Consider the following 13,253-nt stretch of genomic DNA (forward strand, 5'->3'; position numbering starts at 1 on the left):
AGTAGTGACATTAGAGAAGTCGGGAGTGGCAGGCTTGGAACACCACACTGAACTCTAAGTGACAGGAAGAGGAATGAGGAGGTGAAGTGGGCGTCGAGCCAATGAAGTGAGGGCAGCTGGGAGACTGCTCGCCCAGCTGCAGTCAGCTGCAGTCCAGACCAGGCAGTGCCAGGCTACCATCTTAGCAAACCAGTGCCCATAGTCACTTCATTGTTCAGGTGTCTACTGTGTGCTTGGCTTTGAGAGATACAAAACTGACTGAAACTCCCATCCTCATGGGAATCATGTCTGAGCTTCTCCTAGGAGAGGCAGACAGACATTACTTAGTGACACAGGCCTCAGCAGAGTGTCTTCTGAGGGCATGACTCAGCATACCTCCCCAGGTGAGCTCAGGGAGACGTTAGAGGCCAGTTGACTTGAAGGATTGTGAGTGTGTTAGTTGAGAGCTGGAGTGATGCAGATGGGACCCACAGTGACTACCTGCAAAGGAATTGATGGTGCAGAGATAGTGGAGACCTGTCGGCAGCTGGACCAGCAGAGACCCGGGGTTATTTACATAGTGACATGCAGCAGGTTCTCCTGCGGTGCTGGGGTGCTGGAAACTAGAGAGTTTATAGACCTGCCTTCACTACTTCCTAGGCCCATATGCCTTCTCTCACCTCCAACATCCTCAGCTTCACACTGTCTGTCTGCCCTTTCTTACAAGGCTCTACTCACCGTCCAAAGCCTGCCCTTCATCCTCCCTGGTTAGTATTTCATCTTACGGGTATTTTAGTGAAGCATCAGTCTGATCACCCTTTGAAAGAGCAATTTGTTAATGGCAACAAGTTGGGAATTGACCAAGGCTGTTTGAAGGGAGGCAGATTGACTGAATATTTTCCATTCTTTGTCTTCCACCCCCACCCCTCTGAGAACCAGTGCCCACAGTAACCAGCAGCAACATTTTAGTGTCCCTGACCATGTCTCTGCAAAAGATTAGTTGGTCTTTGTAGATAGAGGTCAAGATTGCAGAGGAAGTTACTAGGCGGTATATGAAGTGTAAGGCCTGTGACCCTACCTGGAGGGAGTACATGAAGGAGACTGCGGGTGTGGGGAGCCTGTGTGTCACAGTAACCCACAGAGAAAGGGTGAGGACCGTGTCCCAAAGCCTACTTCCTCTCTTGTTGGCATGGATTTTTCTGTAGTTTCTGTGCTGGCCACAGGGCTGGGTGATGCCCTTCATAGGCTACCAGGCACTGAAGTGCTTTCCTGGCCTCCCCCCTCACCTATAAGGACAAGAAACATGGGAGGAGCATGTGCCATGGGATGCTGATGCTTTTCCCACAACTACTTTGATTTTTTTTGGTGGGGGGGGGCAGATGGTGGAAAAGAATTTGTGTTGAGGGTATCTCAGTCAGGAAGGTCCCTGGCGGGCTTTGGATCTGCCCGGCCGTTGTCCATCACAGGACAAGTGAGGTAGGATTTGGGGGTGGTGAAGAGGATTAAGCACATTAGCAGGCAGGAATCGTGAAAGCTAAACAAACGTCAGTTGTTCTTGATCCTTGCTATTTTATAGCTGCTCGGAGGACTGGAAACCACTCAGCTCTCTCCCAGTCACACGGCCAGCGCCTTTGTTTGTAGCTGTCATATCAAGGCAGTCAGGGTGCAGCAGCCAACTGCTTCTGTGTGCTCGGGAAATGCCTGCCTTTACAAAGCCCGTCTGTCTACAGACTGAGCCATTGTGATGGGATTTTACCTGTGCCTGTTCTCCCGGGGCTTGAGAGGTGGCCTTTTCCTTCCACCTATCTAATTGTCCTATCTTTATTTTATTAATTTTTTTAAAGCTTAAGTACTGTTAGCAGGAAACATGAAAAAGATGTTGTACAGCTAGAACTTAGGAAGGCCGTGGCCGCTGGTGGAGCTAACCTGCTGCCTTGCCTTAAGAGCTGAAGCACTTGGTTTGGTCCCACACACAGAGGAGCAGGGATGCCAGTGACAGAAGTGACCTGCTGGGACCCCATGGAAGGAGTCCCTGGGGCGTTGGTCAGATAAGTGGCTGCCAGCTGACATTCCGGCCTCCGGCCAGAGGTCTGGAGCCATGCACATTAGGCCTCTCAGCAGTTTATCTCCAGAGACTGTTTATCTCAGGCTTGCTCCCTCCCTCCCCCCTCCCCCTCCCTCTCCAGCGCTACCTCCCTGCGTCACCCCATTTCTTAGAGATGCCGGGATTCTTTTGTCATTTTCCTAAATCTGAAGAAGCCTCTTGTCTTGGGATTCTTCACCGCAGCCTCCTCCATGGTCAGTGATGATGGCGATGTCCTTTTAGAGTTGATTATCAGTCTGGTTTGTAATTCAGGTGTTGTGTGGTAAACATTAATTATGTCAGCCAGCATTCATTTACAAATGAGGACTCTGAAATGGGCTCTTATCAGGAGGTGACACTTGGCAGATGGATGGCTTTAGTTACAAAAAAGAGTGAGTTGTTTTAACCTTGCCTGGTAAACTGCAAAACCTTAACCCCCTTTCTACTTTATTTACCTCCTTTAGTCCCAGATGAGAGAAGGGAGCCACAGGGGAGGCATCCACTCACTTAACTCAACAAATAAGTATGAAAGGCTTCCTAAATACCCAGTACTGTTGAATCCAAGCATTTGTAGAGATTTCCCTTAAAATCCTGCCTCTGCTTGAGTCACACTCAAAAATGAGTGTCTGTTCCTGAGAGATGTTACCTTAAGTGGCCTGGAGCCCAACTGAGCTCAGATAAAGGGCATCTCTTTTTTTCCCTTCCTTTGGGGGGGGGGAGGGTGTGGGTAGGACAGAGTCACTGTGTGGACCAGGCCCACAGAACCCACAGAAATCTGCCTGCCTCTCTCTCCTGGGTCCTGAAATTAAATGCTTGTACCACCACAACCATCAATAAATGCAATCTTTAAAAGACAAAATAAAATAAGGAAGACTTGTGGAAATATTAGCAAACACTGTTTAGGACCCTAGGGAAAGGCTATGAAAGAAAGTAGCTCAAAGTGTTGTTGGTGCACATGTGCAATTATCGGTTCTTGCTGATATTACTGTTGACTGTAACTGGTGTTATTTGTTAGGGTGCCAGGCCAGTGCCTCCTGGGTGCAGGCCTTGGCTGGACAGCCTCAGGTGCACACAGTGCCTGCCTGGTGCAGAGTGCCCACAGAAGTAGCTCTGGTGATAACAGGTGAAACAGGAGCCCGAGGCTGAGAAGAGCTTGGGGTGTGAGCTAAGGATTCAGGAAAGAATCTGTGGAGGCCTCAAACTTTTAAGGAGGTAGTTAGAGAAGGGCCAAAAGCTTTGTACTTTTCCCCCTTCAAATGCATCCTCTCCCGATGTCTGTGCTTGAAGGTGGGATGCACACAAGGTTAGAGAGAACCCTCAAACTCCTGCCACGCATCCTCTTCACCATTCCCAAGTCCCTTGCAAAGGATTCTCCAAATTGCAAGTGCCCACTCTTCCTCCTGTTTCCAGAGGACCTTTAATCTGGCCTTTTGTCTCTCCCATGCAGTTGATAAACTGGCCCCACATCCTGCTGCCTTTATCTGCCTCTCCATAGAAGTCTGTGGCAGCGAGGCCAACCACTTCACAAGCGCCTTTGTGTTAGTCCTCAAAAGAAAGGCTTTAAAACCTGTGACCGTGAAGCTCAGGGACAGCTCCTCTTCCACCAGATTCCACAGTTGTCCAAACCTAAAAGAACCAGTATGACCAGCCAAGCCACAGATGGGCTTCAGGGACCACATTCAGAGAGGAGCCTGTAGGACCACACCCAACCTTTCCCGAGGCCATATGTGGATGGTGGGTGCCAGTGAATGGGCTTCAGTAAGGACAGTAGGTACCCACCAGGCATCCCCAGAAGAAATCATCCTTGGAAGAGTTACATCTGAGCACCTAAATTGATGAGCTTCTTTTGTCAACAGTGATTGATAGAAGCACATTATTTCTTGTAGAAATAATAGCTAGGAGTTTTGAAGAGAGCTGAAAAATCTCCCCAAGTGTTACTGGAGAGCCATTGATGAGAGAGAATGGGACTCTGGCTGGGTCAGCGTTCTGTCCTGCTATCCACACTGCACTGTTGATGCTCTCTTCTGCCTTCCACATGAGCAGGGGGTTAGTAAGGTGCTGATGAACGCCGCCTGGATATTCTCTGGTGTTGCCAGCCCTGAGCATCACAGTCTCAGGAGGTCCTAGAGGACCACACCCACAAATGCACAGCTGTTCCATAGATCTCTTCTGTGATTAAAGGGAAGAGAGTGGGTGTTTCTCCCAGGTAGGTCTAAGAAAATGAAAGTGCACTTAAAAAGAAGCAGAAGCCAGGTGTAGTGGCATGTGCTTGTAATCCTGGCACTTGGGAGGCTAAAGCAGGAGGATTGCTCTGAGTTTGAGGCCATCCTGGGCTACATAGAGCACTCCAGGGTAGTCTGGGCTAAGAATGGGATGCTGTCTCCCAGAAACAGAGAGTGAAAAGGAAAGAAAGGAAGAGAAGCAGAGACTGTGAGTTCCCACCCTCTCTGTGAAGTGCTTCTTCAGGGGCCATCCCTTGCTCCCCAGCCTAGTCTTCCGTGTATGGCTGCATCCCTGTCTGTCACTAGGCCTTACTTTCCACACACTGCAACTCTGTTTGTGTTGTCTCCTTCCCTGGCCAGAGCCCAGCAGAGGAACATCCCCCCCCCTTCTTCTCCCCCTCCCCCAAGAGTAGACAGTCTCCAGCAGGCAGTTGGTATCTGCTGCTGTCAGCCCAATAAAAACGGGCTTCTCTGGGGGAGTAAGGCTGAGGGGGTGTGTAGAGCACTTTGAATTCTCCAGCCTGGTTCTTTGTTCATCCCCTCCAGGAAGGTGGGCCCCACACAGCCCTGAGCTGACTCAGGCCTTCCTGCCCCAACTCACCTTATCTTGATGAAGAAAGCGATTTGTTTCCCTTCTCTTCTGTGAGCAGAAGCGGTTGAAGCACATGAAGCAGAGCTGTGGGTGGTTTTCTGACTGTAGTCCATTAAGCTGTGGATCCTAAAGTGATTTCATTTGTGACATGAGCCGTAAACCCATACCAGTTTCCTCTTGAAAACAACAGCTTGCTGCTCTTCAAGAACTGAGGTTCTGCCTGAGCTCTCTTGTTCTAAGTAGAAGCGCAGCCAAAAATTTCTGTTGCCCAACACAGACTACTGCAGTTGGCACACCGAAGGTGGGGGGGGGGGGGGGCTTGAAGAAAGAGTTCCCATTGCAGCTGCTGTTCTAACCATGTCAAGGTGGTTCTTTTTCAGTCGCCTCTAGAATAAAACCCACCTGGAGCTCTGAGCCTTCCCATCCTTCCCCGGAGCCCTCCTGTATCTCCTTGCCTGTGCCCTGTTGCCACAATGGGTTTTTCTTGACAAGACAGACACTTCTCTCCCTTGTGATACCCACACCCCATGCTGTGGCTGTCATTAATGCATACCATACTCAGCTCAAGGCCTGTGGGTCCAAGGCAGCTCATGAGCTCTTCTGGGGCTTTCCCACATGTGATGCTCAGGAGCCTTAAAGTCACTTAAAGTGCCCTGAGAGACTGCCATCTAACAGTCACAGAGTTAGCTGTGTTTTCCATCCAAACACAAAGGAGTCTGGGTCCATCACCATTTGTTCCTTCAGCTGCAGGTGGGTGGCCCAGCCTTGCCTCCCTGCCTTCTAATTCCTCAAGAGGATTTCCTACTAAGTGTCCATGTTTGTCACTGAAAAGGGTACCAAGACTCTTATCTCAATGAATTAGAAAATGCCTCTGTTGTTATTTCCAACAACCCTAACCCTTGGGTGTCTCTGATGTGGGAAGGGGACTACTGGGCATCCTGCATAGCAGCAATTTCCTAAAGCATGTATCTGACTGTGTGCAGTAATGCCAGGTATCACCAGGCCATACTGATCCTAGCTGACACCCACTCCTGCCCCAATCTGGTTGCAAATGCAATACTGTTGAGTATCACTGAGCCATACTGATTCCAGTGGTCCCCGCCCCTCCTTGAAATGCTTCTAAGAACCCCCAGTGGCTCAGGTTGATATCTGAAGCCTGGGATAATGCCATGCCCTACCATACCCTTGTCAGAAAACCTGCTGAGATTAATTGCTAAGTGCTTAATAGGAAGGTGGCATAAACATTGCAGACACAGTGGACAAAGTGATGGTTCACACCCTCGCTGAGTTAGAATGGACTGTGTGAGGCTTCATTCACTACTCAGAAATACAACTTAAAACTTTGTGATTATTGGGCTGAAGACATGGTTCAACAGTTAAGAGCACTGGCTGCTTTTCCAAAAGACCTGAATTTGACGCCCAGTACCCAAATAACAACTCATAACCATCTGTAACTTCTTACAACCAACTGTAACTCCAGCCCCAGGACCTCTGATGTCTTCTTCTGGCCTCCATGGGCACCAGGCATGCAAGTGGCATAAAAGCATACATCCAAACAGACAAACTATACACATAAAATAAAATAATAAAAAGCCTATAGGTCAGTTACTTCTCTGGTTTTCCATTTAATATTTCCAGATTGCAGAGGAGGCCTTGGATAAAGGGAGCTGTTATAAACTTCTCCTTTTGTAAGGTGTAGTGATATAATGATGTGTAGGTTGGTTTAGCATGTGTAGTTCATCTCCATGGTACGTGGGTCTGATAACCACAGTGCATTCTGGCTAGGGTGTCAGATTAGCGTGGACAATCTAAAAATGCCCAAGAATAAGAAAGTAGCATTTCTCTGCCATGAATGCAGTCATGGGTGTCCAGCACCCTGCTCTCTTCCTAACCCTCTGCTTCCTTACATTCTGATTCCATTCTCCTCACTGTGCTGTGGGGAGACACCACTCCTTATCCAAGTTTCCAGATGCCTCTCCAGCCCGCTCTTGCAACTTTGCTTTCCCTACTCCCCACTCTAGCCTCTCCACTGTTCCACATAACTGGGACTACTCCCAGAATCCAAGGATGCATGCCATCCAGCTACCTAGGTCATGGCCAAAATCTTCTCAGAGGAAGGCTTTCTCTAAGGAGTTCCGTCACCTGTCCTATTTTGAGCCCTGTCAACACTCTCTATGTTGGTGTCCCTGAAGCCCGGGTTGTCCACTGGTGGAGGAAGTATACAGATAGAAACCAGAATCTCAGCAGTGGCCCCAAGGCATGCTCAATTCTGCATTAGTGTGAACAGGGCATTCTAGTTGTCCCACAGGGAAGTGAAACTTACCCAGGAGGGGAGGCCAATGGGCCTAACTGGCCTCCAAGTCATGGTGCTGCTCCCAGGCCTGTGTCCTGGCTGTAGGTTCCAATCTAGAGTCAGAACTGGACCCAGTACTAACTTCCCTAATATCACAGTGTTGGGAAGCATGAGGGGCAGCAGGGGACAGGAGCCACCAGCACTACTAGTCCACTAAGTGCCCTGCAGCAGCACAGCCCTCCCTTCCCATCCCACCTAAGGCAGAGGAACATCTTAGAGGGCACCCACCCCCGACTTGCCTATCAGGCTGAGTGAGACAGAGGAGAGCGAAGGTGTCCCGGGTAGTTTCACGTCAACACTAAGCTCCATTACTCCCTGGTTTTTGCTTCATTCAGTTCCTGCCTCCTGGTTCCTCCTTGTGGTCCTATCCCAACTTCCCTCAGTGACTTGTGAGCAGAGATAACCTGTTTCTCCCTAATGTCTTTGGTCGTGGTGTTTTATCACAGCAATAGAAAGCACACTGGGATAGAAGGGCTGAGATATGAGATAAGAGAAACTTGCCATAAAAATCTCTGCTGGCTCCTGACTGCTCCCTTCTCCCCACCCCGCTACACAGGAGCGCTTCTTCTGGGAGGGATCCTGTACTCCTGGCAGTTCCCCCACTTCAACGCCCTGAGCTGGGGCCTCCGTGAAGACTACTCCCGAGGAGGCTACTGCATGATGTCGGTCACCCACCCAGCCCTCTGCCGGCGTGTGGCACTGCGTCATTGCCTGGCCCTGATTGCACTGTCGACTGCTGCCCCTGTCCTGGACATCACCACATGGGCCTTCCCCATCATCTCCCTCCCCATCAACCTGTACATTTCCTACCTCGGCTTCCGCTTCTATGTGGATGCAGACCGTCGGAGCTCTAGGAAACTGTTCTTCTGCAGCCTGTGGCACCTGCCACTGCTCCTGTTGCTAATGCTCACCTGTAAGCAGCGGCCAGGTCAGGAGGGGGACAAGGGAGAGGCTCCAAGCTGAAAGCTAGCCGACATGTGGGGGACTTGAGAGCAGACACGTGCAGACGAATGTATAGCACAGCCCTGTGCCAGTGGGAAGCGTATTTTGGTGTTTCTGGCATGCAAAAGGAGAAATGGATGGTGTCAGCTGGTGGCAGATCATCTGGTGCTGTGTCATCACTTATCAGTCCTTTTTATATTAATATCCAAACTGCCTCCCAAGTAAGAAAGGGACTGGCATAGTGAATTGATACAAAAAAGAATATGTTTCTTCTTGAAGGTCTTTATGCATCTTTCCCTCCAGCCCCTCGCACCCACATGATGCATATGCTCATCTCCCTTCTCCCAACACACACATACACACATACTCACCACCTGAAGGCCACAGTTGTCACTGGTCAAACAGGCGGGTGCTTGTAACCCAGCCTGTGTAGTTCCATATCCCGAGGCTCCCACAAGCTGCCGCAGAAGAACACAGACTGTGGCCCTGTGGCCGCGGCACACTTCTCTGCCATGGAGCTTTCTCCTCCAGCGTTCTCAACCACCTATTCCCTGAAGTAACAGAACACCCAGCACAGCCTGCGCATCGGGAGTGAGGATTCCAAACGGTTGCCTGCAGCACAGCCAGCACCTACCATCACCCCCAGCCCCACCCCACAGCCCCACAAATACAAGGTGTCTTCTTCCTCACTTTGAAGAACAGGCCCGGTCTGAGCATTTCCTTCGGGAAGGGTGGCACTTGGCATCCCAGAACCCCCTCAGGCACTGAGCCCGTCACAGTACCACTGTAGTTGTGCTGTGGCTGTCAGGGTTTCACTGGTGACCTTCTTGGGGCTGAATGGGCGAGAGAGCATGAGCGGAGTCAACAGCCTTTCTGTACCCACTCTTACCTCTTTTGTGTAATCAGTATTTCCACTCTGGTGCCTCCTGAGTCCAGAAGTTCACCTCTATGTGTCCAGTGGTATTCAGAGAGAGCCAGCTGGGTTCCTAGTGGTCATGGGTCCAGTTCTGGGAATTCATGGCCTCTGATAGAATATGTAGTCTTGTATGTACTTTTCAAGGTCCACAGAGAGGCCTGTTGCCTTAAAGTTGTGGAGCTTGGCAGGGCATTTGAGTTCCTTGGTCTCCCAGGGTGCTGTGGCCTGTCGGGATTCCCTCTAGGAGTTTAAGCCACCTGAAAACAGTTCTTGAATTTGGGCAATTCTCCCCAAAATGTGTAAAGCTTAAGCTGTGGCCCAAAGACATCACTTGCTTAGCCATGCTCTAGGGGGTTGATCTCAAGTGGGGTGTCATCAAGAGTGACTCAGATAGTGTGCCTGGTACCTCTTTCTACCTATTGTAACATTACCTCCTGGCTGTTTACTGTGGGGCAGGAAATGGGGATGTCTGCAGAGCGCATCTGTGATTTGTCGCAGCCTTTCAGTCTGTAAAGTGTGTTGATTCTCCTCCTCCCGCAATAAAACAGTTACAAGAACAGGAGTGTGTGTTCTGTTGTTACTCATCATCCCAAGCCCCGCAGTTGAGCACCGACTTCCTTCCTCCAGCAGCTAGCAGACCACTACAGCAGGTGGGTTATTTCCTTCTTTCATTTTTTTTTTCCTAACTGTAAATTGACAAATTATTCTTGTATCTACTTAAGCACAGAGCAATGTGATTTATGAATCCAAGTTGGAACCAGTGGGCATAACCATTGCCTCAAATGGTCTTCACTGTATAATGCCACTTCTTTTCCTGGGTCTGGGTCAGTTTTTCTTTTCAAACATAGAAATGGTATCTAACACCCAATAGAAATGCCTTTTATTAAAGATTTACTTTAATTATCATGTTTGTGTTTTTCTGTATGTGAACATGTGCACATAAGAGAACAGTTTCTTACAGAGGAATCAGATCCCCCGGAGTGGTGTTAAAGGTGGTAGTGAGCTGCCCATTATGGGTGCAGGGGTTGAAGTTGGTCCTCTTCAGAGCAGTGCATGTTCTTAACTGCTGAGCCATCTCCCCAGCCCCAGAAATACCGTCCTTGCAGCACTTTAAATATGTACTAGGGATCCCGGACACTGATGCTGGCAGCCAGAAGCAAGGTGTGGAGCTCTGCTGTGCTATGCTGGTTTTTCCTATGAGCCTGTCCAAGGCTGTGCCTCTGCTCATGACTTCACCCTTCTGTTTTCTACCTTTCATCAGTTTGGACCTCTTGTTGGCTTTGCTAAGAGACAGCTGTGCCTCTGTACTTCTTTGTCCAATGGAATGCTGGGAACGGAGCGGAGCTTTTCTGCTTGCTGGCCCTCATGTCATGAACACTTACTCCTCTTTTGCTAGAACCAGGTCTTAGTCCTTGGACACCCTCCCTTCTGCTTCCCAACACACCTCAAGTGACAAGGCAGTCAAGAGGATGAGGCCTCTGTGCAGTGCCAGCTGCAGAACCCCATAGGAAACATGTTTGAGGGGCTTCCGGGGGCACCGAAAACAGTCACCTCCCTTGAGTTGGGTAGAGAGCAGCTTGGAGCACTGGCTCTTTTTCTGGAGTTGAAGTAGCTAGTGATTACCCAGGAAGGTCCCCTATCCCTCAATTAGTGACACGCCTCATCCATCTATCAGCTATAGTTACTGGTGTCTGCCAACCAGGCAACTAAACACAATTCAAGGAGGGAATAAACAGGGTCCAGAAAACCACTTGGGCATCTGACACACTATGTTGGCCTTTCCCAAGCAGCCATTAGACCATTAAATGCAATTATATTTATCTACTAAACTTTCCTACGGGGCACTGAAGATCACCATCTAGTAAACCCACATAAAAATAGCCTCATGACAGGTGATTGATTACACACCCAGTATCTTTTAACCGCAGGTTCCCAATCAACTGTAAGAAGTGAGATTCATTCTGGATCAAAGAGCCTATAACACTCTCCTCTGTCATCAGGTTCAGGATGGACCCATCCTGTACATCACAGAACACATGAGAGGCAAGGCATCATCTGATGACTGAACTTAAAACCTGATTGGCTGGCCTGGTCATATACATCAGTGTGGTAGCCATCACCCTCCACCAACTTGTAACCACTTTTTAAGCTGCCTAATACATCTTCCTTTGTATTCTCACCCCTGCCTAAGCTTTTTCACGTGGCAACTAGAATAACCCTGATACCCGGATCACCATGTATTGGGGGAAGGGTGGGTGATCTGACCCTGCTGACCTCAGTCCCAAAACTACCCCTCTCCCATGCCTTCCAGCCTCCTATTTCTTCTGGGATTTCCCACTTCCTCTTCATCCAGCTCATGGGTCCCCTCATTCAATAAAATGACACCCTATATAGGAATTCCTTGTGCCTTTTATCAAACAGCACCCAGTCCCAGCTCAGCTCCAGTTGCTTCTCACAGTACCCAGCTTCCTAACATTTATCACTAGTAGACGTGGTTGGTATATCTCAGGATCTCTTGTCTTCTTATATCAGTGGTTCTCAACCTATGAGTCACCATCCCTCTGGGGGTTGAACAGCCTTTCCGCAGGGGTCATCTAAAACCATTCAGCATATCAGATATTTACACTAGGACTCATAACAGTAGCAAAATAACAGTTATGAAGTAGCAACGAGAATAATTTTATGGTTGGAATCGCCACAGCATGAGGAACTGTATCAAAGGAATGCAGTGTCAGGAAGGTTGAGAACTACCATCTTAGAGTATAAACAAACTCCCCACAGGTTTTTATCACCCCCACCTCTAGTACATAAAACAGCACACAAAAGACCAATAACCTCCCCATCTGATTGACTCTACCACTGGACTGTATCAACTTTGTTCTTTGAGACAGTATCTCATTAAGTTGCCTAAGTTGGCCCTTGAACTCACTCCAGACCCCACTACTGCCCTGTACTGTGATCTTGTCCTTGCCCCCCCCCCCAAGTGCTGGGATCACAGGCCTGCTGCACCAGGCCTGACCACCAGATTTGAGCTCCCTCCTCTCCAGAGTGCATCAGGCATCTGCCAGCTGAAATGGAGCCCTTCCAGAAGTTCACCAAGTGAGGAGCAGCTGCCAAAGTAAAAGCCAAGGGCCTGAAAACCCCAGGTACAGTAGAAGCCATGAAGTTCCAGGGTCTTCCAGAAAAGCTGGTACCTTGTTCAGGTAGCACCAGGGGGCGCTGCAGGAGGACCTGGGAGTTGAGAGTGTAAAGTGTGTGGTTGAGTAACCCCTCCCCACCCTATCTACCCAGAGGGAGGCAAGGTGCCTAAAACAAACAAGTCAGAGAAGAGTATCCAGGCAAACACAAACAATGCCCTCACCCTTCCCAGCTCCAACAAACACAAACACAAATACAAAGAGAAGAGCCCAGAACAAACAAAGCCAGCATCCAGAGAGGGTGGGGCGAGTTAAGCACCATCCATTCATTCTTATCCTGAGCCACCAATTATCCAGGTGCCCTGCAGTGGCAGCTGGATCCCAGAGTTTGCTCTCAGGGATGACAAAGCCTTGTGGGGACAGAAAGTAGAAGGGTTCTTTTCCCCCTAGGTCTTTGGCCTCCCTGCTCAGCCTTGCCATGATCCTGAGTCTGTCTCCTGACCTTTTTGTCCTTCCTTGCCTTTGGGTTCATGCCTGTCATCTGGGGGGGGGGGGGGAGGCGGGGGTCTGGCTACAAGCCCCAGCTCTAAGGCAATGTAAGCCAAACTCAGAAATGAAGTCAGCTACAACTCTTTTCTTGGTGGCTTGGTCCAGTTTTGTATCAATTCCATTGCTTTCTGTTAACACAAGAGAACTGGGCATAGAACTCAGCATAGGCAACAGGTCATTGTGCAGAATGCTGAGGGTTAGGTGTGGCTGAGAGTGGTAAACAAAGATGGATTAGGAAGGTCAGGTTCCTGGAAGACTGAGCATGGCTGGAGATTGAAAACGAGGCCAGGGTAGGGAAGGAGATTCAGCAGAGAAGCAGAGAGACCCCATCTGACAGGTGTTTTAACAGCCATAGACTACCCAATGGTAATAGGGAGCCATGGAAGAGATGAACAGGAAGAGATGATCGAGTTTGTGCTGTAGGAAGAAAACAGCCCACACAATGTAAAAGGTGAACTTGAAGATTTGGAGAAAGCAAGT

The 13,253-nt window shown here is 49.3% G+C and overlaps 1 protein-coding gene across 1 annotated transcript in view; it reads left to right on the plus strand.

The window, feature by feature from the left end:
• LOC127219135 (protoheme IX farnesyltransferase, mitochondrial) overlaps positions 1-8,497 on the plus strand; it is a 107,628-nt gene extending 99,131 nt beyond the window's left edge. The window contains exon 7 of the mRNA XM_051180391.1: positions 7,786-8,497. Coding sequence (XP_051036348.1) covers positions 7,786-8,192 — 407 coding nt within the window. The 3' untranslated portion in view covers positions 8,193-8,497. The remainder of the gene's footprint in view (positions 1-7,785) is intronic.
• Positions 8,498-13,253: the final 4,756 nt, after the last annotated feature.

Source organism: Phodopus roborovskii, unplaced genomic scaffold, assembly GCF_943737965.1.
Source record: "Phodopus roborovskii unplaced genomic scaffold, PHOROB, whole genome shotgun sequence".
Lineage (NCBI taxonomy): Eukaryota > Metazoa > Chordata > Mammalia > Rodentia > Cricetidae > Phodopus > Phodopus roborovskii.